At 47.0% G+C, this 24,007-nt stretch overlaps 1 protein-coding gene across 2 annotated transcripts in view; it reads right to left on the bottom strand.

The window, feature by feature from the left end:
* Window positions 1–24,007, bottom strand: part of PM20D1 (peptidase M20 domain containing 1) — a 585,406-nt gene that overhangs the window by 396,415 nt on the left and 164,984 nt on the right. For both annotated transcript variants that reach the window (XM_077481325.1, XM_077481324.1), the window contains exon 5: window positions 23,775–23,908. In XM_077481325.1, coding sequence (XP_077337451.1) covers window positions 23,775–23,908 — 134 coding nt within the window. The remainder of the gene's footprint in view (window positions 1–23,774; window positions 23,909–24,007) is intronic.

Below are 24,007 nucleotides of genomic sequence, written 5' to 3'. Positions count from 1 at the left end.
CCCGGTCATATGTACGCCCCGGAGCATAAAGCACACCGACCACCTCTGGAGCCAAGGTATGTCGTGGCCTGCCGAGCCTTAGCTGCAACCTGCACACGCTCAATGGCCGGACTAGGGAGACTACAAGGATAAGTGAACCAGCCTGTCACCCAGCCGGCTGTTGATAGAAGATCACAGGATCATTCATTTTGTGCAAAAAGCCAAGCTTCTGCACCAAAAAAAGCACGGACCTATGGGCCCCACGGACCTGTGGGCCTCCTCACTAGGCAAGAAAAAAGAAAAAGAAAAGAGTTCTGCTAGAGCAGGCTGTGGGGTTGTAGCCTAGGGACCGCCCCCTGGGCGGAACTAAAAGTTCTCAAGTGTTGTATTACCACTTGCCTAGTAATCTCCAGTGATAGGGCTGACAACCCATTTTGTTACAGAGAGTAACTGTGTCGGTCGGTGAATATAAGAGAAAGTATTTTTGGAATTGAGCTAAAATGTCTGTCGGGTCCTTGAGCAAGTCTCCACTATATCCTTTGATTATTGGAATATGGGTTATTTGGTTATTGTCTGATACCAATTTCGCTAACAGTTTCTCATTCTTGTCCCCTTCAGCAAACAAGGTGTTAGCTAACTTTCTTGCCTCAGTATGCGCCAGATCATTACAACGCAGGGAAAGGTGCCTCCTGGCTTCTAACAATGCCGCGTAGGTAAGGTCTGAAGGATCCGCAGCATTCGCCCTTGCACAATCTCTTTCCGTTTTGCAATCGCTGGATCTCCACATTTTGATCTACCCGTGCTCTTTTGATGGCCGTTATGCATTCCCCCCTAATTACCGCCTTAAAAGCGTCCCACACAACTGGAGGGTCTGCTGTTTCAGTGTTTGTGGCCCAGTATTCCGTGGTTGAGGCTAGGAGATGGGATGATACCTGTTCCCCCTGCAGCCAACTGGGGGCGAGCCTCCATCCTCTCAACCCCCCTACTCATCGGGAGGAGCAGAGAAACCTGGAGGGGGCAATGATCAGATAAGCCTCCTGCCAAGTATTCCACACCCCTCACATAAGACAACATGATCGGATTACCAAATGCCAGGTCAATTCTGGCTGATGAGTGATGTGACAAAGAGGTGCAAATAACAAACTTCGGTCGGGTTTTTCGATCGCCATATCTCAGTCAAGTCAGCCACTGTGGCCCAAGCCAGCAAATCCACTGACCCCCCCCCCCCCCCCCCCTGGGTTGGAGGAGTCCTTGGCCTCCAATGTGGCATTAAAATTGCCCATTAGCAGAAGAGGGAGGTGTACACGTGGGGCCAGCTTCACCAGTAAATCATATAGAAACTGTATGGTAAAAGGAGGCGGGACATATACATTAACCAGAAGCATTTTACAATTGCATATATCCAGAATATCCAGAATATCCAGTGCCACATATCGTCCACCCGGATCAGAGACCACCTGTTGGACTGTACATGGAACCGCCCTACTAATTAATATTGAGACCCCCCTGCTAAAGCTAAAATTCTACTACCATCCAGGTGAGTCTCTTGCAGGAAGACTATTTGCAATTTTTAGGTATTGAAACATCGCAGCCCTTTTAAATTTGCCATTTAATCCTCTCACGTTCCAGGACATCAACTTGATTGTGTTAGCCATAATCCTGTAAAAAATGTATAGATAAGGTGCAGTGTAGGCTTAGGGTTACACCAAAGCCCTAAATGAATACATTCCCCATCAAGTGAGTAACAGCCTTCACCTGTTGGGGGATGGGAAATGAGTGAAAACTTTCCCCTTTATAAATAGAACAGACATATACCCCCCCCCCCCCCTGCTGTTATACCAGAGCTAACTAGTAAAAAAACAAAACATTGAAGAAGAAAAACTTTCAAAAATACCTTTGTCCGGTATACAGCTTATACTCCCAAACTTGTAAAACAATTAAGAAAAAATTGTTGCTAGAAGGTCTCCCAAAGCAGAATTGTCCAGCAAGACTATGTGTATTGTTCCTGGAGATTCCAGGGAGCCCCACTTAGTCAATACAGATAGAGCATGGTGCAATAAGCTTAGGGCCATAGGAATGCAAATATATTGTATGGAAGGCATATGTAATACTTTGGCGCCACCTAGTGTCATTAGGTTGTAAATGGCCAAACACCCAGCTAATGTAGAAAAAGGAAAAAAAGAAAAAATGTCATAGTTGCCAGGATTACTGAAACAGCAATTAACCATACGCAGATCTGTCTTGCTATAGAGCAGGATCCAACACTCTTCTTTCATCGAGTCATCCAAAAGGTAGGTATCTGTCATAAGGCACAACCAGTGCAACTGAAAAAATATACTTTGACCAGATTTGCGAATTTCTATCCTCTCCTATGCAGCCAGTCGCATGCATCTTGCGGGTTGTCAAAAAATTTCACTGTACCTTGGTGTTGAACACGCAGCTTGCTGGGGTACATCATACTATAGTGGATATTTTTCTCCCGCGTGTTTTAGCCGAAAAGTCAGGGAACAGCATCCCTTTAGTGTTTTCATACTTCAGCTCTTGGGCTTTCCTGGAGACAGCCAGGATCATATCTCGGTCCCTGAAATTCAGGAATCGCACCAGAAATGGCCTGGGGTATTCACCTGGAGGACGCCTCCCTGTGGGAACTCTGTGGGCCCGCTCTACCACATATATTGATGGCTGATCACCCAAAATCAGAAGCTGCTTAAAGAAATTTTCAGCAAAAATGGTTGTGTGGGACCCTTCTGCGCCCTCCGGCAGGCCCACCACCCGCACATTATTTCTCCTCTGCCTATCCTCGGCGTCATCTGCGCGGGTTTGCAGCGACTTTATTATGGCATGCAACTCGGATAATTGATTGCCTTGTGTGTGCGAGACATCCTCTACTTCCGATAGTCTCTCCTCCGCCACCGTAAGCCGCCCCCTGATCTTGTCTAAATCATGCCTGATTAAAGTGCATTGTCAAATGGTCTATGCTCACCATTAAAGTTGCCTTACTTGTTGCGATTGCTTCCAGGATCGGGCGAGTGATCGCATCCTGGGCATCAGCCGGGGCAGGAGAAGCTGGTCTGGCTCCACAGGCATCCGCCCCGCTTGAGCCTGTCCCACAAGCGTCCCTTGCTGCTGCAGCCATCCTCTGCGTTTGCTGTGCAGGCCTCGTGGAGGGGGGAAGGGGGGGCAAGATGGCGTCGGCTGGTGTCTCTGTATCAGGGCCTCGTGATGAGTGGGTCTGGCTTTGTCTCCGCCGTGTACCGGCTTTTGGGGCCCCCTTTCTCATGACCGAGTGTTCCCCTACCCAAACTGCTGTCTCTGCACCCGAAATGTCTATTTTTAAGCTCCACAGAGCAGATAATAAGCCGGAGTATAGCGGAGCTCCCGGGACACATGTCTAGCCTCTTCTACATCTGGACACGCCTTGAAATCTACTATTCTTAACAGATTCAACAAGTAATCATTCAAGCTCATGGTTAAAGAGGTGGATTCCACCCTCTCAAATCAAAACACACTCCTCTAGGGCTGTTAGTGATTCCTGGGCAGTGCATCACCAAGCCTCCATGGCTCAAATCTGGAAGGCCGCAATTTGGTCTTCAGTCTATACGTTTACCAGATTCTATCAAATAGATGTAAAAGGTCATGAATATATCGCCTTTGGGCGCAGGGTACTACAGGCTGCAGTATTAGTACTCTAGTCTCTTATTGCCCTAGTTTTTGTTGTGTCTCCCTCCCTTCAGTTGGCATTGCTATGGGACATCCCACATAGTAACTACTATTGCTCTGTGTCCTGTGATGTACGATAATAAAATAGGATTTTTAAAACGGTTTACCTGTAAAAACCTTTTCTTAGAAGTATATCACGGGACACAGGGGTCCCTCCCTTCTTTGGTATACACGTGTATTGCTTTGCTACAAAACAGAGATACTCCCAGTAGTGGGAGGGGCTATATAGGGAGTGCACGTTTTATCTTAGGGCGTGCCAGTGTCCATCACCTGAAGCTGGCCTATAACCCACAAGGTAACTACTACACTGTGTCCTGTGATGTACTTCAAAGAAAAGGATTTTACAGGTAAGCTGTTTTAAAAATCCTATTATAATTTTCCTTTCACTTCACAATTATGTGCCACTTTGTGTTGGTTTAACACATAAAATCCCAATACAATACATTTACATTTTTGGTTGTAACATGACAAAATTTGGAAAATGGTAAGGGGTATGAATACTTGTTTAAGGCACTGTAGCTCCAGGACATTGTTGACATGGACGAGCCACCTTCGATGTCCAATAACCCAGAACCGATCTTGACCTCAGGACGGCTCCCTAGCTGGTCAGGCTGACACCTGCCATGACTACTGTCCAGTGGAGTGGAGAAGGGACTTCCCAGTCTGTAGACAGGGAGACCAAAGCCTCCAGAGGAGTGAGGTCCTATCCAACTGACCCAGATGCATCTGGTTGACCAGGAAAACAGGAAATTTGTCTCTTGGCCAAGAATTCTCTCTGCAGTATTGTCACATTATAAATTGCGCATACGAGACCACCTTAAAAAAGGTGGATACAATAGGACCTGGCTGCAAGACGACAGTGAAGACCACCTGCTGGACAAGTGCAGCAAAACTGACCCAGAAACCCCCGCCTTCTGGTTGGGGTCAGGGTGGACTTTTTGCAATATAGGACCCATGCAAATTGCAGCAGAGTGCATCATGATCATCATGTAGCCCAGCAGTGCAGAATAAGTCTCCGGCAGCAGGGGAGGGTCATCCAGGTAGCTATTCTAGCGATACCCACTGTCTTAGCAACGCCAATAACGAGGCCAGAATCTTGGTAAAAAAAAAATGGAGGGGCTGAGGCCAGGCTGAAGGGAAGCACCACAACTGACAATGTGTGTCCCCAAATGCAAAACATAAGAAGTGTTCATACCTAGCCCAGATGAGGATGGGTGGTACACATCCCCAATATCTAAGGAGGCCAGAAAATCCCCTTGGTGAATGGGGTGTGGCCACAGAATGGATGGATTCCAGCTTGACTTCAGCATCCGCACACAGCAATACATGGCCTGGAGGCTCAGGCCCAGGTAAACCCTGTACCCTTTTAGAACAATAAACAGGTTGGAGCAAAAAACCCCGGAAACCGCCTCAGCTCCGGGACAAGTACTCCCGGAGTAGCAAATACTGCCTGACATACGGGGAGGTAAAGATTGGGGTGGAAGAATTTCTTTGGAGGGATAAGAAAGAAACGCTATGTTAAAACTTGACATAATGAGTTTGTACGTCCCATTATTGGAGATGAGGAAGACCCACAGCCCTGTGAATCAGAAAGGATGACCTATCGCTGGAAATTGCTGGAAACAAAGCTTCTTGTTAAGGAGGACTTTTTTCTCAGACTTCAGGGCTATGCCAGGCCAGGAATGCAGGGCATCACCTGTGGATGCCTTGAAGGACATGGAACTCTTGTAGAATGCGTCGGGTAGGGGAAGTCCGCTCAGGCCAATTAAAAGGACTTGTCCATGGGCCAACACCTAAGTCAGTGTATTCACCAAAACAGAGCATTTGGAGATCAGTGAAGCTGCATCCAAGGCTGCATCCTAGACGCACATAAGGCCGCAGACCTCCAGTTCCACAGAGACAGTGGGCACCTGTCCTTTACCTAGACCATATAGGTAGGATAAGTTAGCCAGCTTATGTGAACCAAAGGTAATGGCTATTGTACTGGGAGCCCCTAAGGAATCCTCACTCATTAACGTTCCCGGCACTGGGTGAAACCGTGGGGGCAACAGCCTCAGCCCCAGCTTTTGTGCTGGAGAATAGCAGAGGCCACTCTCACAGAAGAATCATCAAACCACATCCTGAGATTACAGTGATGTAGAGGGGGGACAAACCAGTGTCTTCCGTTTGCAATGATAAACTGCGGACTAGGATCACCAAGCACCAGGCATGATGCCTCAGACCTAAGAGGCTATGCCAACCAAAGCAGTAGCAGGAGAGGGGTATGCCGCCATTGGCCAAGCCTGGACCCCCAGCATACCAGCTTATTTGGGAAGGTGTCCCCAGAATGTGTCTGTACTGTGCGGGGTCACCGTATCACTTCCGGCAGGCGAGAAAGATCCATTATATCCCGATATATAGAAGAGTATACAGGACTTCTCCAATCCGCATACAATATGTTCCTGTGTACTGACATCTTCTATGGTAGGTAGTACACAGTATGCAGGACTTCATCACCCCACCGAGAGGAGGCCATCAATGTACCAAAGGTAGGAAGTCTAGCTCTCCCTTCTTGTGCTGCCAACAGCAGCAGCACAAGAAGATGGCGGGTGCCGCAGCCCAGTCCAGGAAGCAGCAAAGCTGTGGCTTAAAGTTCCTTGGACCCTAACCATGTGGTGTGTGCAGCCCCGGGAGGGCCCAAAAACATAGTACCCAAGCAAGGTGCTGGTGTCAATAACCAACCCGCTAGGCCCCTGTAGCCTCTGGGGTTCCAAATCAGCCCAGTAAGGGAGGAAGAGGTCTATGTAGAAGTGCACCGCACCGCCCCCCCCCCCCCCCCCCTGCCATCAGAGGCATGCATACGGCCACTGGTGAGGGGAAACAGCACACACGCATATGCAGCCTGGCCTCCCATCAGCAACACCCCATGACACTTGGAACCTGGGGAGGCTAAGGGAACCCAACCCCACACCATAGAGTAGCTTCTGCAACCTACCCAGAAAGCAGCTAAAGGTCTGCATGTGCTCGTTGGCCAGACTAGGCTGACCACTGGATCTAGATTATCCAGCTCCTCACCCAGCCTAGCTGTTGTAGAAGATCTGTGCAGAAAAGAATACCAAGAAAAAAGGCTATGGAACCACCGGACCCAACAGGGTCCTGGAACACTAGGAAGAAATAACTGCCTTGCATATAGCAGAGAGGGGGTTCATACCAGCTAGGACTGCCCATAGGTGGTGCTGTGTTTTTTTTATTCTACCTAGAGTCCTTTCATACCAACAGGTCCCCCCAAAATACAAAGAATGTATGGGGGGGGGGGGGTTACTGCTGTTTTTTACATAAAAAGTAAGCTGGCAGGAAAATGTAATTAGACTGTTATCACTGGCACCATCACTTGCAAAAGCAACAGGCATCAGAGCTTGCAACTCTTAATTTCCTGCCAGAAGTTAAACATATGCAGGCACTTTGTTTTGAGTCCAATTAAATACTTTTGCTACATTAAGCCCTGATGAAGGGGGGTTTTTGGCCCCAAAATGTGATGGCTGCCTTTTGCTCTTCTATTGATATTAAAGTTATTAATAAAGGACTTTGGACGCTTGAGAGGACTGTTTGGCACTTTCATTTACAATAAAGTCTATGGAATTGTACACAAAGCCCTCCTTCGCATGGGGCAAATGTATCCATGCCCTGTGTGAGGGCTGTCTATACCTGCATGGGGATGTACAGATGTTACGTGAATTCCCATGCAGGCAGTATTACAGTGGCTGTCAATTGGGACACAGCAGCTGTACAGACACTTCTTCCAATCTGACCTCTGTACGGGTGCACAGCCCTGAACACATCCAGAATGTCACCCACACTGGTGCTACATTGGGAGAAGCAGCTGTGTCCATGCAGCCATCGCATCCCAAATGAACACATGTGCAGGTATACTTGGCTCTCTCACAGGGCAGATTCATACAGCCCATGTGAACAAGGCTAAAGAGGTACAAAAGGGTATGTTGCTCACCATACTGCAGTCTACGGCATAGCACAGCTTTCCTCCAACAGCTCGAACACTCTGACAATATGTCTGCTAGGATCCTACTCTTTATGGTGAGGGGGCTGGTTTGTGTATTATTTTAAATGATTGTCTTTTAGTGGCCTTCATGACCAGGGACAAAATTAATGCAGTGCATTAAGAGTTCGGGTGCAAATTTGTGGCCACAATATAACCTCCCAATCAACAACAATTAATTAAAGCGGAACTCCACCCTAAAGTGGAACTTCCGCTCATTGGAACCCTCCCCCCCTCCGGTTGCACAATTGGCACCTTTCAGGGGGGAGGGGAGTGCAGATACCTGTATAATACAGGAATCCGCACCCACTTCCGGGCATAGATAGCCATAGATTCTGCAGGTATATACGCCACTTCCTGCGGGGCCCCCGCTGTCTGCTGGGAAACACACGGATCCCAGTGACAGCAGGGACCATCCTTATTGTGCAGCGCGACTCGCGCATTCGCAGTAGGGAACTGGGAAGTGAAGCTGCAAGGCTTCACCTCCTGATTCCCATACCGAAGATGGCGGCGGCGGCAGCACCCGAGAGCCAACCGAGAGATCGGCTTGGCTTCGGGTGCCGACATCACGGGCACACTGGGCGGGTAAGTGTCCTTATTTTAAAAATCAGCAGCTGCAGCATTTGTAGCTGCTGACTTTTAAAAACAAAAAACGTCAGAACTCGCGCTTTAAGCAGTTAGTTAAAATAACACTATCAGTGTGATGAAAACAATAATTCTTCTACTCTAGCTTCCAAATTGTTAAGGTCCAAGGTCAAATGATTACTGAACATTAAGAAATCTCATATTAATAAACCATAGGGTATACTGCTGTTTACAGGAAAAATGGACACTAGGCACAAAAAATAAGCAACCTGAAGGCCAGCCCCTATAACACAACCTTAAACAATTCTGCTCAGCTGTAACAAGTAGTATGATGTGAAGGGGAAAGGGTTGGGTGTCACAATACAAAAAACTAATTTGTTGATTATATACCAATGCTGCACATAAAATTAGTGAAAAACTACTAACAATGCAAAATTATATTATAATAATTATAATTTTGTATTATTTCCTTTTTGAAATATATATATATATATATATATATATATATATATATATATATATATATATATATATATATATATATATACACCGTATATATATATATATATATAGAGCGCAAAGGAAACAATACAAACATAAAGTATCAAATTATACATTGTGTATCTGATTAATAAAGTGTACAATAAAATAAACCTGCTTAAAGTGCTTCACTCGAAGTGATAACAAAATGCGCTCACCAGATTGCCTCGGGCCACACAGTGACGTCAAACATGGCTAATAGGAAGGACTCCTTAATTCAATGCTGTAGCTCCTTTATGCATCCCATTCCAATCAAGCAATCATATATGGAGGAAACTGGATCCCAATCCACTTTGCAGGTATACAAGTGTAGGTGTCTTCACTTTATAACATCTCTCCACTGCATATATCAACTTGCATCAAGCAGGTCTGTGAAATGGCTCCCCAACAAAGAGCCACAGAAGCAATAGTATAGGGCTCCTATAGATCTGGATGACTTCCTGATGATGTGCGCTCTAGTGTGAAATACATAGAGGTGAGGCCTGATGCTTACAACTATAGGAGCCCTATACTATTGCTTGCACAGCTGAGATGCACTACGCACATTGCGAGTTTTATACTGGTGTCTGATTGGTTTCTGCTTCCCCCTTGAGCGGATTGTTTGTGATTTCATGCTGGACTATGTAAGTGCTCTTTTTAAGCAATAAAAAAAACATATAAGCTGCATTACACTATATCCCGCCTTCTGTGGCTCTTTGTTGGGGAGCCATTTTTCACAGACCTACTGATTGGAATGGGATGCATAAAGGAGTTACAGCATTGAATTAAAGCGGAGCTCCACCCTAAAGTGGAGCTTCCGCTTATTGGAACCCTCCCCCCCTCCGGCGCCACAATTGGAACCTTTCAGGGGGGAGGGGGGTGCAGGTACCTGTTCAGTACAGGTATCTGCACCCACTTCCGGCATAGATATCTGCAGAAGCTACGCCCCTTTCCGCAGAATCTACACCCCTTTCCGAAGGTCCCCCGCTGTCTGCTGGGAAACACACGATCCCAGAGACAGCGGGGACCATCCTTATTGCGCAGCATGACTCACGCATGCACAGTAGGGAACCGTGAAATTAAGCCGCAAGGCTCCACTTCCCGATTCCCATACCCAAGATGGCGGCGGCAGCACCCGAGAGACGATCGAGAGAACGGCTTCGGGTGCCGGCATCGCGGGCGCGCTGGGCGGGTAAGTGTCATTATTTTAAAAGTCAGCAGCTGCAGTATTTGTAGCTGCTGGCTTTTAAAAAAAAAAATAAAATGGCGGACTCCCGCTTTAAGGAGTCCTTCCTATTAGCCATGCTTTGAGGTCACTGTGTGGCCAAAGCAATCTGGTGAGCGCATTTTGTCATCACTTCGGGTGAAGCAATTTAAGCAAGTTTACTGAAGCACGTGTGCATTTTATTTTTCACGGTGTTGGAGCATACACAAGAAGATTTGTTCACATATGATTATTATGGACATTTTATTGTGTTCTTTATTAATCAGATACACAGTGTATAATTTGACCAACAAGAGCAATAACTAGCACAAAGGAAGCACAATGGGAGGTGGGAACTGTGTCAAAGAAATAGATTTTATGGCAATTACAAAATCTAAGTTTTTGCTAACATCTATTGAAGTATCTACTAGAGCACTATTTCAGGAAATTACAAGAAAAATTACTTCAGAAAAGAAACTGCCATTTAAATCAACCCAAACGGCCCTCCCCAATATAGCAAAATAGAGTAAAATCTTAGGATGAATTGAAGCTGGATACAATGAAGACAAGACAATATCTTCATTTAGATAAAAAAAAAATTGACTTCTTTAGGTATAAAATAGCATCTCTGCCTAGCAACTATCTTATAACGGTTGCCCAAAAGAGCAGACTGCTCAAAAAATCCACTTTACTGATATAATCACAAAACAAAGGCCAACTTTTGGGAAAGAGACAACAGCATCCCTAAATTGCTCAAAGGGAGGCTTGTGAAGAGCTGACAAAACAAGATCAAATGGTTAAAAATGATGTTCCAATTAGGGCTGGGGAAAAAATTATTTTAATCTTGAATTGAGTTGTGAGTTCAAATAGATTTATTTTTATTTTTTATACCTTCAGAGTTTCCTAGCAGGGGGCATGTCCGCAGGCCCGTCACGACAGGACAGGCAAAACAAGTGTTTGTTGATGCACTTTAATTAATATAATAAAAAAAAAAAAAAATGATTTGAATTGTAAATCAAGTTTTTTTATAAAATAATAAATTGCTTTTTTTGGGGGGGGAAATCGCCCAGCCCTAATTCCAATAGGGCAAGTTATATGAGTGAACCCCTGTACTCAGGCTCAAATAAAGCACATGGTCAAGGCTGACACTTAATATTTAACGGTGTTCAAAGACAATTTTGGGTCTACCCTTAACTGGAAAATAAGAGCTCTTCTCTCTAAAAATGTTCAAAGATAAAAATTCCTCAGTATCTGGGATTTAACAGCCATGCAATTAAAATCAATGACTGAAAAGCAGGATGCAAGATCAGACCTCGAGACAGCATATTTGACCAATCTTGAAAATATAATAGTGTGTCAGTAAGCAGTCAGATAATACTGATTAGGTCAGCATACTAAGCCCTTCTGTGTGAGCATGAAATCCCTGAGATCAGCACTAAGAATATGCTTTCCAGGTCCAATAGTACAGCTTGGAAGAAGAATATACTTGGAAGGAGGTGTTCTGGAGAGGATCCCAATTTTCCTGGCTACAAACCATTCCACTTTCTTGTTGAGATGAAGCACCATCATGTCTATGTCCAGCATTCCCAAGTGAAAACAGGGGGCCTGAGACACCTCCTAATGGAGGGACCATTCTGCAGGATAGGATCCTAATCACTGATACTCAGGCACCATGTTGTTTTGGTATATTGCCCCCCAGTTTGCACCGTTTTGATGAAATCTATTAAAGTTAATATTTTGTATAATTCTGTTACAAAGAGTTACAGTTTTTAACCTTATCTAGATATATATATATATATATATATATATATATAGATATATATATATATATATATATATATATAGATATATAGATATATAGATATATAGATATATATTTTTGTATGAATAACTTTAAACTCTTGTGTACCACTTGAACAAGGACCATGGCAGTTTCTCTCTGTTTAGAGACCAAAGTGAAAGGCTGTCTTATTTCACAAAGTGAAGGTAAGGATTCTGACTCAGGGACATAGACTATGGAGTGATCCACATCTGGTTTAACAGAGGCCGGCATCTCCGAATCTGAATTCAGAAGGCAATTCAGGGGAGGGAGAGATGGAGGCACTGTTTGCAGTCCCTGTGGTCTGATTGTGTCACAAGCTGGGTACGTTATTACACAAGTCTTCCATAGTGGTGGAAAAAGCTTCTACCACAAGGTATTACAATCTGGATGGCAAAAAAAAAAAAATGCCTCAGAGTCAGTTGCAGAAGGGGTAAGCACAGATGAGAACTTTCATTTTCAGGCAGTGCACAAAGACTGCATAGGCTGTTTGTCATTGATCTCCTGGCAAATGGTCCCCTGCTTTGTGTGAGCATTGCCACTATGTAATTGCCAGATTGCAAGCACAATAAAACAGTGGTAGGGAAGATGACACAAACCACCACTCATATTCACTCCATGGCACTACAACACACATGAGTAAGTGGCAGTTCAGGCAGACTTTGACAGATAACGAAGACAGAGGTCGGTAGAAAAACAGCCAGAACTGATCTGCTGCACTGCAGGCACCAAAATAGAATTACTCAGAAATTCCATTTCATTATAAAGAGTAGGGATGAGCTTCAAGTTCGAGTCAAACCCATGTTCAACCCAAACATCGCCTGTTCGGGTGTTCGTCGAATTGCGAACGCTATGGGCCGTTCACGCCAAATTCGAGTGGCGCCTCACAGCCCATAATTCACTGCAGCATCGCAGTGCATTGCTGGCTGATGATTGGCCAAGCACGCACTATGACTCGCATGCTTGGCCAATCACAGCGCCATTTGTACAGAGAGCCATAATTGGCCAAAGCCAGGGTGGCTTTGGCCAATTATGGCTTGGGGGTTTAGTACACGCCCCACACTATATAAGGACGCCTGCATGGTGTATGGAGGATATATATGCATCCTAGGTGTTGTGTATGTGTCAATATCGAGGTAAGGAGGCCGAGATGCTGAGAGGGCTCCCCTTGCGGCCGAGTGCAGTACAACCCTGAAGATGACACAGGGATGCAGTGCCCACAGTAGCACAGGTTGCCGGGTAGCAGCAGTAGATGGAAAGGCTGAGAGGACCAGTCTCCGGGGGCAACTGTGCAAGGAAGTCCAAAGGCAGAGTCAAGGCCAGGCCGAGGGTCAAACACGGGAGATCAATCCGGAGGTCAGAGCAACGGGTCCTGAGCTGGAGACCGGGAAGCAGAAGCCAAGCCAAGCCGAGGTTGGGTGCCGGGAGCAGACAAGGAATATCGGGTACAAGCCAGAGGTCGGAGCCAGGAGAGTAACAGAAGCAGGTCAAGCAAGCCGGATCGGTAACAGGAGATCAAACAGCAGGGATCACGGGCACAGGTACTCAGGAGAAGCTGACGATAATCCAGCGATGCGGCACTGTCAGGTGAACGTTTAAATAGGCACGGTGCTTGGGTTACGTCGTGAGCGCGCCATCGCGTTCGTACGCCTACGACGTGTAACGTTATGCGCTCGTTGTACCCCGCGTACTCGCACTCGATCAGAAGCAACATCAGGTGTTCGTCTGGGAACCACATTGCGCCTCCGTGAGCGCTGACGCGCGTTAACACGGTCGTATCTCGCAAGGTTACGCCTATTTCCCTGACAGTGCCTCCCCCCAAGGGGCAGCCTCCGGATGCCTAAACGAGCCCATTTTTCGGGATGAAGGCTACGAAACCTGTGTATGAGCCTAGGGGCGTGTACAAAACTTGCAGGCTCCCAAGAATTCTCTTCAGCAGAATACCCCTTCCATTTAATTAGAAATTGGATTGTCCTACCTATCCGACGGCAGTCAAGGATAGACTCGACTTCAAATTCGGTTTCGTCACCAACCTGAACCGGAGGCGGGGGCACTTCTTCTCTCCCTGAAAAAGGACTGAAGATGACACGTTTGAGAAGAGAAACATGAAACACAGGATGGATTCTGAAAGATTTAGGCAAAGCAAGTTCAAATGCTACAGGGTTAATTTCACGTCTAATCTCAAAAGGGCCCAGGAATTTGGGTCCCAACTTCCGAGATGACAATTTCAGATTTACTGCTGAGAGCCAAACTTTGTCCCCTATCTTAAAGGTAGGGTTAATTCTCTTCCTCTTGTCATAATGTTTCTTGTACTCCTCTTGAGCCTTCTTCATAGTATCCTGGAGCATCTGATAATTTGCTTGGATGAGGTTTACTCTGTCCTGAACTGCTGGGACCGTGGATTCAGGAATGGTATTGGGTAAAAATTAAGGATGGAAACCGTAATTTGCCCAAAAGGGTGATTGGTTGGTAGAGGCGTGCACTGAGTTGTTATACGCGAATTCCGCACAAGGTAGCAAGGAAACCCAATCATCCTGGGAAAAGGAACAGAAACATCGTAGGTATTGTTCAAGCGTCTGGTTGGTTCTTTCCGTTTGTCCGTTACTCTGTGGATGATAGGCCGAGGATAGACATATTCTAATTTACAGCAACTTACAGAGCTCCTTCCAAAACCTGGAGGTAAACTGTACCCCTCTATCTGATACAATGCTGTCGGGCACACCATGTAATCGGACAATTTCCTTTATAAAGATTTTTGCGGTATCCAAGGCGGAGGGGGTCCCTTTCATCGGCAAAAAGTGCGCCATCTTGGATAAACGTCCACCACCACCAAGATGGTAGTATACTCTTCAGAAAGAGGTAACTCCACAATGAAATCCATAGAGATTTCCTTCCAAGGTTTTTCTGGGACTGGTAGCGGCCTTAGCAGGCCCCAGGATCTAGCGTTAGACCCCTTGTTACGTTGGCAGGTTGTACAGGAGTCAACGTACTTCTTACAGTCAGATCTTAGGGTAGGCCACCATAAGGACCGCTGCACAAGATCAATCGTCTTCCGGACTCTGAAGTGGCCAGCTAGTTGATGGTCGTGGAAGGTCCTTAATACGAGTAACCTGGCTTGCTGAGGAACAAAAATTTTATTCTGATGCCATAGAAGCCCTTCTTGGCTTCTCAGGGAAGAAACTTCTGTTTCTGTACACTGGCTAGAGGCCTGCACTATTGAAGCTCTTAGATCCGGTTGAATTAATAGGAAATTCTGAGGAGACAAAATTGTACTGGGTGGAATTCTTTCTGGGGAATCTGGGAACATTCGGGACAAAGCATCTGCCTTGCCATTCTTAGATCCTGGACGATAGGTCACATGGAAACTGAACCTCGAGAAGAATAAAGCCCATCGGGCTTGTCGGGGTCTTAGACGTTTGGCCGTGCGGAGATATTCTAAGTTTTTATGATCAGTAAAAACCAAAATGGGGTGAGCGGCACCTTCCAGGAGGTACCTCTACTCTTCGAGGGCGGTCTTGATCGCCAGAAGTTCCCGGTCACCTACATCGTAGTTCTGTTCTGGGGAGCTCATCTTCCGTGAGAAAAAGGCTACGGGATGCAATAATGCCTTGGGGCCTTGACGCTGGGATAGAATCGCCCCTGTGGCCACCTCTGAGGCATCAACCTCCAGCACGTAGGGTAAGGCGGGATCTGGATGCTGCAGAATTGGTGCGGTAGTGAAGAGGGTCTTGAGCTGGTCAAAGGCGGACTGTGCTGCTGAGGACCAGAGGAACTTGGTATGCTGACGAGTGGTCTGCGTGATGGGTGCTACAATGGTGGAGAAGTTCCTTATGAATCTTCGGTAGAAGTTTGCGAACACGATAAATCTCTGAACACCCTTCTTGTCAGAAGGAGCGGGCCAGTCTAGGATAGATTTCACTTTCTGGGGGTCCATGGCAATTCCACCTGTGGTGATGATGAGTCCCAGGAATTGAATGGATTCTTTTTCAAAGTCACACTTCTCGGCTTTAACGAATAGCCCATGGGTCCTAAGAATGCATAACACTTTCCTAACATGTATTCTGTGGAGTTCCAGAGTGGTCGAAAAGATAAGAATGTCGTCCAGATAAGCGACGACAAAGTGGTCTAAGTACTCCCGGAAGATGTCATTAATAAAGTGCTGGAAAGTTGCTGGGGCATTGCACAATCCGAAGGGCATAACTAAATATTCAAAATGCCCAAATCTTGTTCTGAATGCCGTCTTCCACTCGTCCCCCTCCCGGATACGGACAAGGTTGTAGGCTCCACGTAGGTCAAGTTTGGTAAAAATGCGGGAAGTGTGGAATCTTTGGAACAGTTCTGGGATGAGCGGAAGTGGGTAGCGGTTCTTAAGGGTGATATTATTTAATTCCCTGTAGTCCACACATGGTCTTAAAGTCTTGTCTTTCTTTTCTACAAAGAAGATGCCTGCACCGGCAGGGGATGAAGAGGGACGGATGAATCCCTTTGCCAGATTCTCGTCTATATACTGTCTCAAGGCCCCAAGTTCGGTCTCAGAAAGAGGGACTATCCGGCCAAAGGGAATGGGAGCTCCTGGCAATAATTCGATGGGGCAGTCATAGGGACGATGAGGAGGTAGGATATCTGCCTTTTTCTTGTCGAACACATCTCTGAATTCCTGGTAAGCTGCTGGTATGTTAGGAGCTGGACTGGGTATGGGTTGAACGGTCAAACAACTGGACAAGTCTCTAGATTCGGAATCCAGACAATATTGTTGGCAGTAGGCGGAAGTAAAGGATATTTCTTTCTTGAACCAATCAATCCGAGGGTTGTGTGCCTGAAGCCACGGGATTCCTAGGATGACGGGAAACATGGGAGAACACAGGACATCAAATTTAAGAAACTCCCGATGACCCGAATCTGTGGTCGTTAGAATGGGTCTTGTTTCCCTGGTGACATGGCCAGAGCTAGGTAGGGAGCCATCGGCCAGACGGACAGTCAGTCTTTGTTTCTTTAGAAGAAGTGGGAGGGCAAGACTCTTAGCCAAGGTTAAATCCAAAAAACAGCTGCAGGCCCCCGAATCAAGTATTGCCTGTAAGTGGACTTCCTGACCTGCCACCATCAACGTGACAGGAAGGGTGATGTGGGCTGAAGCGGGCTTCGTTACTTGGAGGTGAAATGGAGTACAGAGGGTCGGTTTACTTGGTCTTGTGGGACAGTTGTTTATAAGATGTCCTGACTCCACACAATAGAAGCAGAGGTGTGCCTGACGGCGGTGAAGTCTTTCTTTAGTGGTTAAGGAGGAACGGAACAGGCCATTCGGAACAGAGGTTGCCATCGGGCAGACCGGAGGTGGAGCCTGAATAGGATTAAGAGTCCGAGCGCGTTCAGACTGGCGCTCCCGTAGGCGCCTATCAAGCTGAATGGTAAGTCGGATAAGATCCTCAAGTGTTGGGGGAACCTCCAACCTGGCTAGTTCATCCTTGAGGACTTCTGACAACCCCATCTGGTATTGATATTTTAGAGCTGCCTCATTCCAGCCAGCATCTGTAGACCAAGTACGGAACTCTACTGTATAGTCCTCTGCAGGCCGCTCACCCTGGCGAAGGGAGTACAAGGTTGCTTCGGCTGTAGCTGTCCGAAAGGGATCATCATATAAACGAGCCATAGCTTGAAAAAACTGATCCAAAGTACTAATGAAAGGGCTGCGTTGCTCTAGTAGGCCGTGGGCCCATGTCTGGGGATCGTTCCTTAGTAGAGAGATGGTAAAACCCACTTTGGTTACTTCAGAAGAAAAAGTCTGAGGTTGCAGGGAGAAGTATAAATAGCATGAGTTCCTGAAGGATCGAAATTTTCTTCGGTTGCCATGGAAATACTCTGGTGCAGGGACTCGTGGCTCTGGAGGGGTTGTAATTATAGTGGTAGAACCCTGGCCGGAGGGGATGGGCGACTCAGGAGAGTGCTGCAGACGTTCCTCCAGCCGGAGATACTTCTCCTGGAGTCCCTTAATCGCTGGGGTAAGAGCCATAACTTCCTGTAGGATGGCCTCCATCGGGGAGTTACCTCTGTCGGCCTCTGACATTGGCTGGATTATACTGTCAATATCGAGGTAAGGAGGCCGAGATGCTGAGAGGGCTCCCCTTGCGGCCGAGTGCAGTACAACCCTGAAGATGACACAGGGATGCAGTGCCCACAGTAGCACAGGTTGCCGGGTAGCAGCAGTAGATGGAAAGGCTGAGAGGACCAGTCTCCGGGGGCAACTGTGCAAGGAAGTCCAAAGGCAGAGTCAAGGCCAGGCCGAGGGTCAAACACGGGAGATCAATCCGGAGGTCAGAGCAACGGGTCCTGAGCTGGAGACCGGGAAGCAGAAGCCAAGCCAAGCCGAGGTCGGGTGCCGGGAGCAGACAAGGAATATCGGGTACAAGCCAGAGGTCGGAGCCAGGAGAGTAACAGAAGCAGGTCAAGCAAGCCGGGTCGGTAACAGAAGATCAAACAGCAGGGATCACGGGCACAGGTACTCAGGAGAAGCTGACGATAATCCAGCGATGTGGCACTGTCAGGTGAACGTTTAAATAGGCACGGTGCTTGGGTTACGTCGTGAGCGCGCCATCGCGTTCGTACGCCTACGACGTGTAACGTTATGCGCTCGTCCTACCCCGCGTACTCGCACTCGATCGGAAGCAACATCAGGTGTTCGTCTGGGAACCACATTGCGCCTCCGTGAGCGCTGACGCGCGTTAACACGGTCGTATCTCGCAAGGTTACGCCTATTTCCCTGACAGTATGTGTGTGTGTGTGTATATATATATATATATATATATATACACACATATACATACATATACACACACACTGTATTCAGTTTAGCTAGATCCGTTCCTGTTATTCTCTTCCTAATATACTGACAGGCAGGCAGGTGATTGTGGTAGCTGCAGTATTTACAGTTAGTGTACTGTGTCCTTTGCATGGTGTGCACCTAAAGCTACCTGAAGACAATTGCTGGTGTTCTTCTGATCCTATTAATACCACAGGCAGGCAGCTGCAGTATTTACAGTTAGTGTACTGTGTCCTCTGCACAGTGTGACCCTAAAGCTACTTGAAGACAATTGCTGGTGTTCTCATACTAATAATACTACAGGCAGGCAGTTGATTCTGCTAGCTGCAGTATAATCAGTATAATATATACATACATACATCCCACCTTTGTGCAGCTACATCTCACTGCAGGCCATTAGTATGTCTGGGAGGCCAACAAGGAGAGGCAGACAGTCACAAGCCAATAAAAGAGGGCAAGTAGGCTCTGTGTCTAGAGGCAACAGTGCTGGTCGTGGACACGGTGCATTCTCATCAGCACGTGGCCATGGGACACGCTTGTTTTTTTTTTCGGCAGCTGGCTGTGTTGAGCTGCAACATGCCGAACACTTGGTAGAGTGGGTGACCAAGCCATCCTCATCCTCTCTCACCCAGGCTCAGGGTACTTTGTCTGGCAAAGCAGCTGCCAACACAGCCTCTTCCCTCAGCTCAATGGCATCAGTCACTCCTTCCCTAGCCCCACCATCATGCCCTGAGGAGTCCCCCAAACTGTTTGACCACAGTGTTGGGTACATGCTCCAGGAGGATGCCCAGTGTTTTGAAGGCTCGATGATGGTACCCAGCTAGAGGAAGGCAGTAACGTGATCCCAGAGAGAGGGTGTGCCCAAGAAGGGCAGCAATCTGGCAGTCATGTTCCCCCAGCTGCAGCATACTGCCAGGTTTGCTCAAATGATGAGGAGGGAGGGGATGATGAGGTCACGGACTACATATGGAGGCACATCTCCAATGAGGCAGGATGCCCTCCAGGAGCCAACTTAAGGGCATCACACCACAGAGCTCCGTATGTGCAGGACGTTGCTGTCTCTGCATGCTATTCCAAAAGTTCTTTGGTGTGGGCCTTTTTTGAGATGAGTGCATCAGATCGCACCACTGCTATTTGCAACATATGTCTTGAGTGCATCTCGCATGGCCTAAACATCACCCGCTTGGGCAAAACATGCTTGACCAGACATATGTCGACCTGCCATGCAGTTCCTTGGCAAGCGTACCTAAAAGACCCACACCAAAGAACAAAGCGGACCTCTCTTTGCTCCCCATCAGCTGGGATCTCCAACCCCACTATACTTTCAGTCCTCTGAAACCTTCACTGAGAGGAATGAAGGTGTAGAATTAGGTGTTTCACAGCCAAATACTTGCAGGCAATCTGCTATCGGTACACCTTCAGATTGTACCAGGCAAATTTCCCTGCCCCAGCTGCTGCACCGCAGAAAGAAGTTCGCTCCCAGCCATCCCCATGCCCAGCAGTTGAATGCTAGTTTGGCTAAATTGCTAGCACTTCAACTGCTGTCTTTTCAGTTGGTAGATTCTGCCCCCTTCCATGAGTTTGTGGAATGTGCGGTTCCTCAGTGGCAGGTTCCCAAACGCCACTTTTTCTCACGCAAGGCGATTCCAGCTCTCTACCAGCATGTGGAAGGCAATATCTTGGCCTTGCTGGACAGGGCAGTCAGCGGTAAGGTGCATATTACTGCTGACTCATGGTCCAGCAGGCATGGACAGGGATGTTACCTAACTTTCAGGGTGCATTGGATGATTCTGCTGGCAGCTGGGAAGGATGCAGGACAAGGTGCAGTAGTGTTGGAGGTTATTCCATCACCACGCCTCCAAAATGCTACTACTGGTGATTCTGACACACCTCTTCTTCTTCCTCTATGGCCTCTTCCTGTGCTTTGTCCTCAGAACAAGCGGTGGTCCATAGGTATTCAAGTGACTACACAAGTACGCAGGCAAAAAGATGCCATGCGGTGCTTGAGCTGGTGTGCTTGGGGGACAGGAGCCACACTGGGGCAGAAATTCTGTCAGCTTCACAGGGGCAGGCTCAGAGGTGGTTGATGCCATGCCAGCTTAAGCCAGGAATGGTGGTTTGCGACAATGGCACCAACCTCTTTTCCGCCCTCCGACAGGGACACTTCACCCATGTTCCCTGTTTGGCTCACATCCTTAACTTGGTGGTGCAGCAGTTCTTGGGCAGGTACCTGGTACAGGATGTCCTGAGGCAGGCCCGGAAAGTCTGTGTGCATTTCCGCCAGTCATATAATGCCAGTGCTTGGCTGGCTGACCTCCAAAAGGAATTTAACCTGCCCAAGAACCGCCTAATCTGTGACATGCCCACCAGGTGCAAGTCAACGTTGGCCATGCTGCAGCAGAGGGCCATCAATGAGTAACTGTGCGAATATGTCACCAGGACTGTGTCAGGGGAGTTTTTTTTTCCACCCCAGTGGGCTATTATCAGGGATGCATGCACTGTCCTGTCACCATTTGAGGAGGCCCACGAGGATGGTGAGCAGTGACAGTGCATGCATCAGTGACACTGTCGCTGTTGTCCACCTATTGGAGCACGCACTGTGTGGAATAATCGACAGGCACTTGAGGCAGAACAGAAGGAGGAAGAGGAGGACTTCCTTACCTCTGAAGGCCCCCTTTATCCAGACAGTGTTCCTGCTTGCCCGCGGATCACACAGGAAGAGGACGAGGAGGAGGATTGTGTCAGCATGGAGGTGGAGCCCTCTGCATCAGCAGCAGTCTTCAAGGGATCATTTACAGTCCCAAGAAACTGGGAGGAGGTGGCTATGGATCATGTCGTCCTTAGTGACCCAGAAGACTCTGGACCGAATGCCTCAGAAAACCTATGCTGCAATGGCCTCCCTGATCCTGCAAAGCCTGCGGAAGGATCCTCGTATTCATGGTATTAAGGGGAGGGATCATTACTGGCTGCCACCCTCCTTGATCCACGTTACAAGGGCAAGGTTGCGGACCTTATCTTGCCGTCACAGAGGGAGCAGAGGATGAAACATCTTCGAAAGGCCTTGCAGAAAGGTTTGTGCAATGCGTTTCCAGAGCCTGGGAGGTTACAAATTCCTGGTCCTGGACAATGTGTTGCTGAGGCTTCAGTCAGTCACAGAAGGAGCAGTGAAGAAGGTGGCCGTCTGACCGATGCGTTCAGACAATTTTTTAGTCCGCAGCCCTAAGGTATGATCGGTTCCAGCAACCATTGCCAGTGTCTGATTTACATGGTTTAGGTATACCTAGGGGCAAGATCAGACTTGGACACCTCTCCCACCGAAAATCCTCTGGGTTACTGGGTCTTGAGGATGGATCACTGGCCAGAGCTTGCACAGTATGCAATTGAGCTACTGACCTGTCCTGCATTCAGCGTTCTTTCGGAACGCACATTCAGTGCTGCTGGAGGCTTTGTAACCGATCACAGGGTGTGCCTGTCCACCGACTTGGTCGATCGACTGACCTTCATAAAAATGAATCAGCCTTGGATCACCACCAGCTACCAAGCACCTGATGCTGATGTAACCAAATATATATTTTTTAAATGTCCGATCCCTTCAAGACTGCCTATACTGAGTGACTATCCTCTTCCTCCTCAATGATCATGCTTTAAGAACATTTTTGGCAAAACATTTCAGTCCCTGTCTACGGGGGAAAGGAATTAAAATTTTTGATCCAATATTTTGCAGGAGGGTTCATTGCTGCGCTCAACTACAGTATCTGTGAGGGGTTGCAGTGTTGTGTCACCAGTGCCTAAGGCTCAATTTTTCTGCCCCTGTTCAACAGGGAGATGTAATTACAATTCTTGATCTAATATTTCACAGCAGGGCCTATTCTTGCGCCCACCAAGAGTAACTGAGGGCTTACAGTGTTGTGGCAATTTTTTCTGCCCCTCTTCAACAGGTGCATGTAATTACAATTTTTTATATAATAGTTCACAGCAGGGCGTTTCAGCACCCACCAAGAGTAACTGTGAGGGCTTACAGTGTTGTGGCACCAGCACCACCACCACCACCACCAAAGGCCCAATTTTTCTACCACTGTTCAACAATGGCAAGTAATTACAATTCTTGATATAATAGTTCACAGCAGGGCGTTCCAGCGCCCACCAAGAGTAACTGTGAGGGCTTACAGTGTTGTGGCAACCCCAGCACCTAAGGCCCAAATTTGAGTATATAGGGCAGGCCCCTACTTTCAAACATCCAACTTACAAACGACTCCTACTTGCAAACGGAAGGAGACAACAGGAAGTGAGATTAAATCTACCCCTAGGAAGGGAAATTCTCTCCTGTAAGAGATAATATGGGAAAAACATGTCTCCTCTCCACTGATGCTTTATCACCAATCCTTGTTTCACTAAAAAACCCAAATTTTCAAAAAACATTTGTCATTGGGACAGAAAGTGAGGTGAAATCTTGTGAAGAGGTGCACAGACAGCAAAACAACCTCCTCAATGATTTTCATCCACATTGCCGGGACCAGACATTACATTAAAGCCACAAGCAGTTTTAAATTACTTTTTTTTCCTTTAGAAATGTCATTTTGTGCAGGGACAGTTCTAAACACGTGCCACTTCACAGGCATACTATAGACACCCCCCCCCCCCCCCCCGGTCCCATTTTTAAAGGAATATTTCACTTCAAGCATCATTAAAATCACTGCTCTTGAAAAAACGGCCATTTTTAAAATGCCTGGATATGGAAAAGAAGCTGCTGTGAATGTAGATTTGTAATAACATCTGGCCTGACAAATGCAGCAGTTTCTTTAGGTTTTTTTGTGCCTAGTGTCTAGTCTTCTTCTATAGGCAGCAGTATAACTCATGGTTCATGAAGAAGAAATATTGTGCCCCTCAATGGCCAACAGAGATATCTAACTGCACCATGACTGCATCTGCATGTATATTGATCCCCATACAAATATGAATAAACCTGTAAAAGACTGGGATGCCAGAGCAAAGAAGAAAGCCGATCAAAGTACACATGGCCAGGTTTTGATACCTTTCTGTAGACAACTAGTTATAAATAGTGTTCTGTTTACAGGTTTTAATATACCCTTGTAAAACATACAAAGCCACTGGTCTCTTTACTCCTTGAATAACGCCATCTACGACTGCTAACCCCTCATCCACTGCAAATAGAAGTTTCACTCCAAGAGACTGAAGCTTTTCTACAATCTTCATAGCTCCTTTATGTCCAGACACCTGATAGAAACACAAAGGAGAAAAAGGTCTAAAATAAAAAGAATATAAAAGTAAAAGACAGAAAAAAATAAAAGGTTATGTAAATATAATTCAGGCTTT

Source organism: Lithobates pipiens, unplaced genomic scaffold (assembly GCF_037356315.1).
Source record: "Lithobates pipiens isolate NorthernLeopardFrog02 unplaced genomic scaffold, aLitPip1_a1.2 Scaffold_16, whole genome shotgun sequence".
Taxonomy (NCBI): Eukaryota; Metazoa; Chordata; class Amphibia; order Anura; family Ranidae; genus Lithobates; species Lithobates pipiens.
Note: the sequence above shows the minus strand (reverse complement) of the source record. Positions and strands in the feature narration are given on the sequence as shown.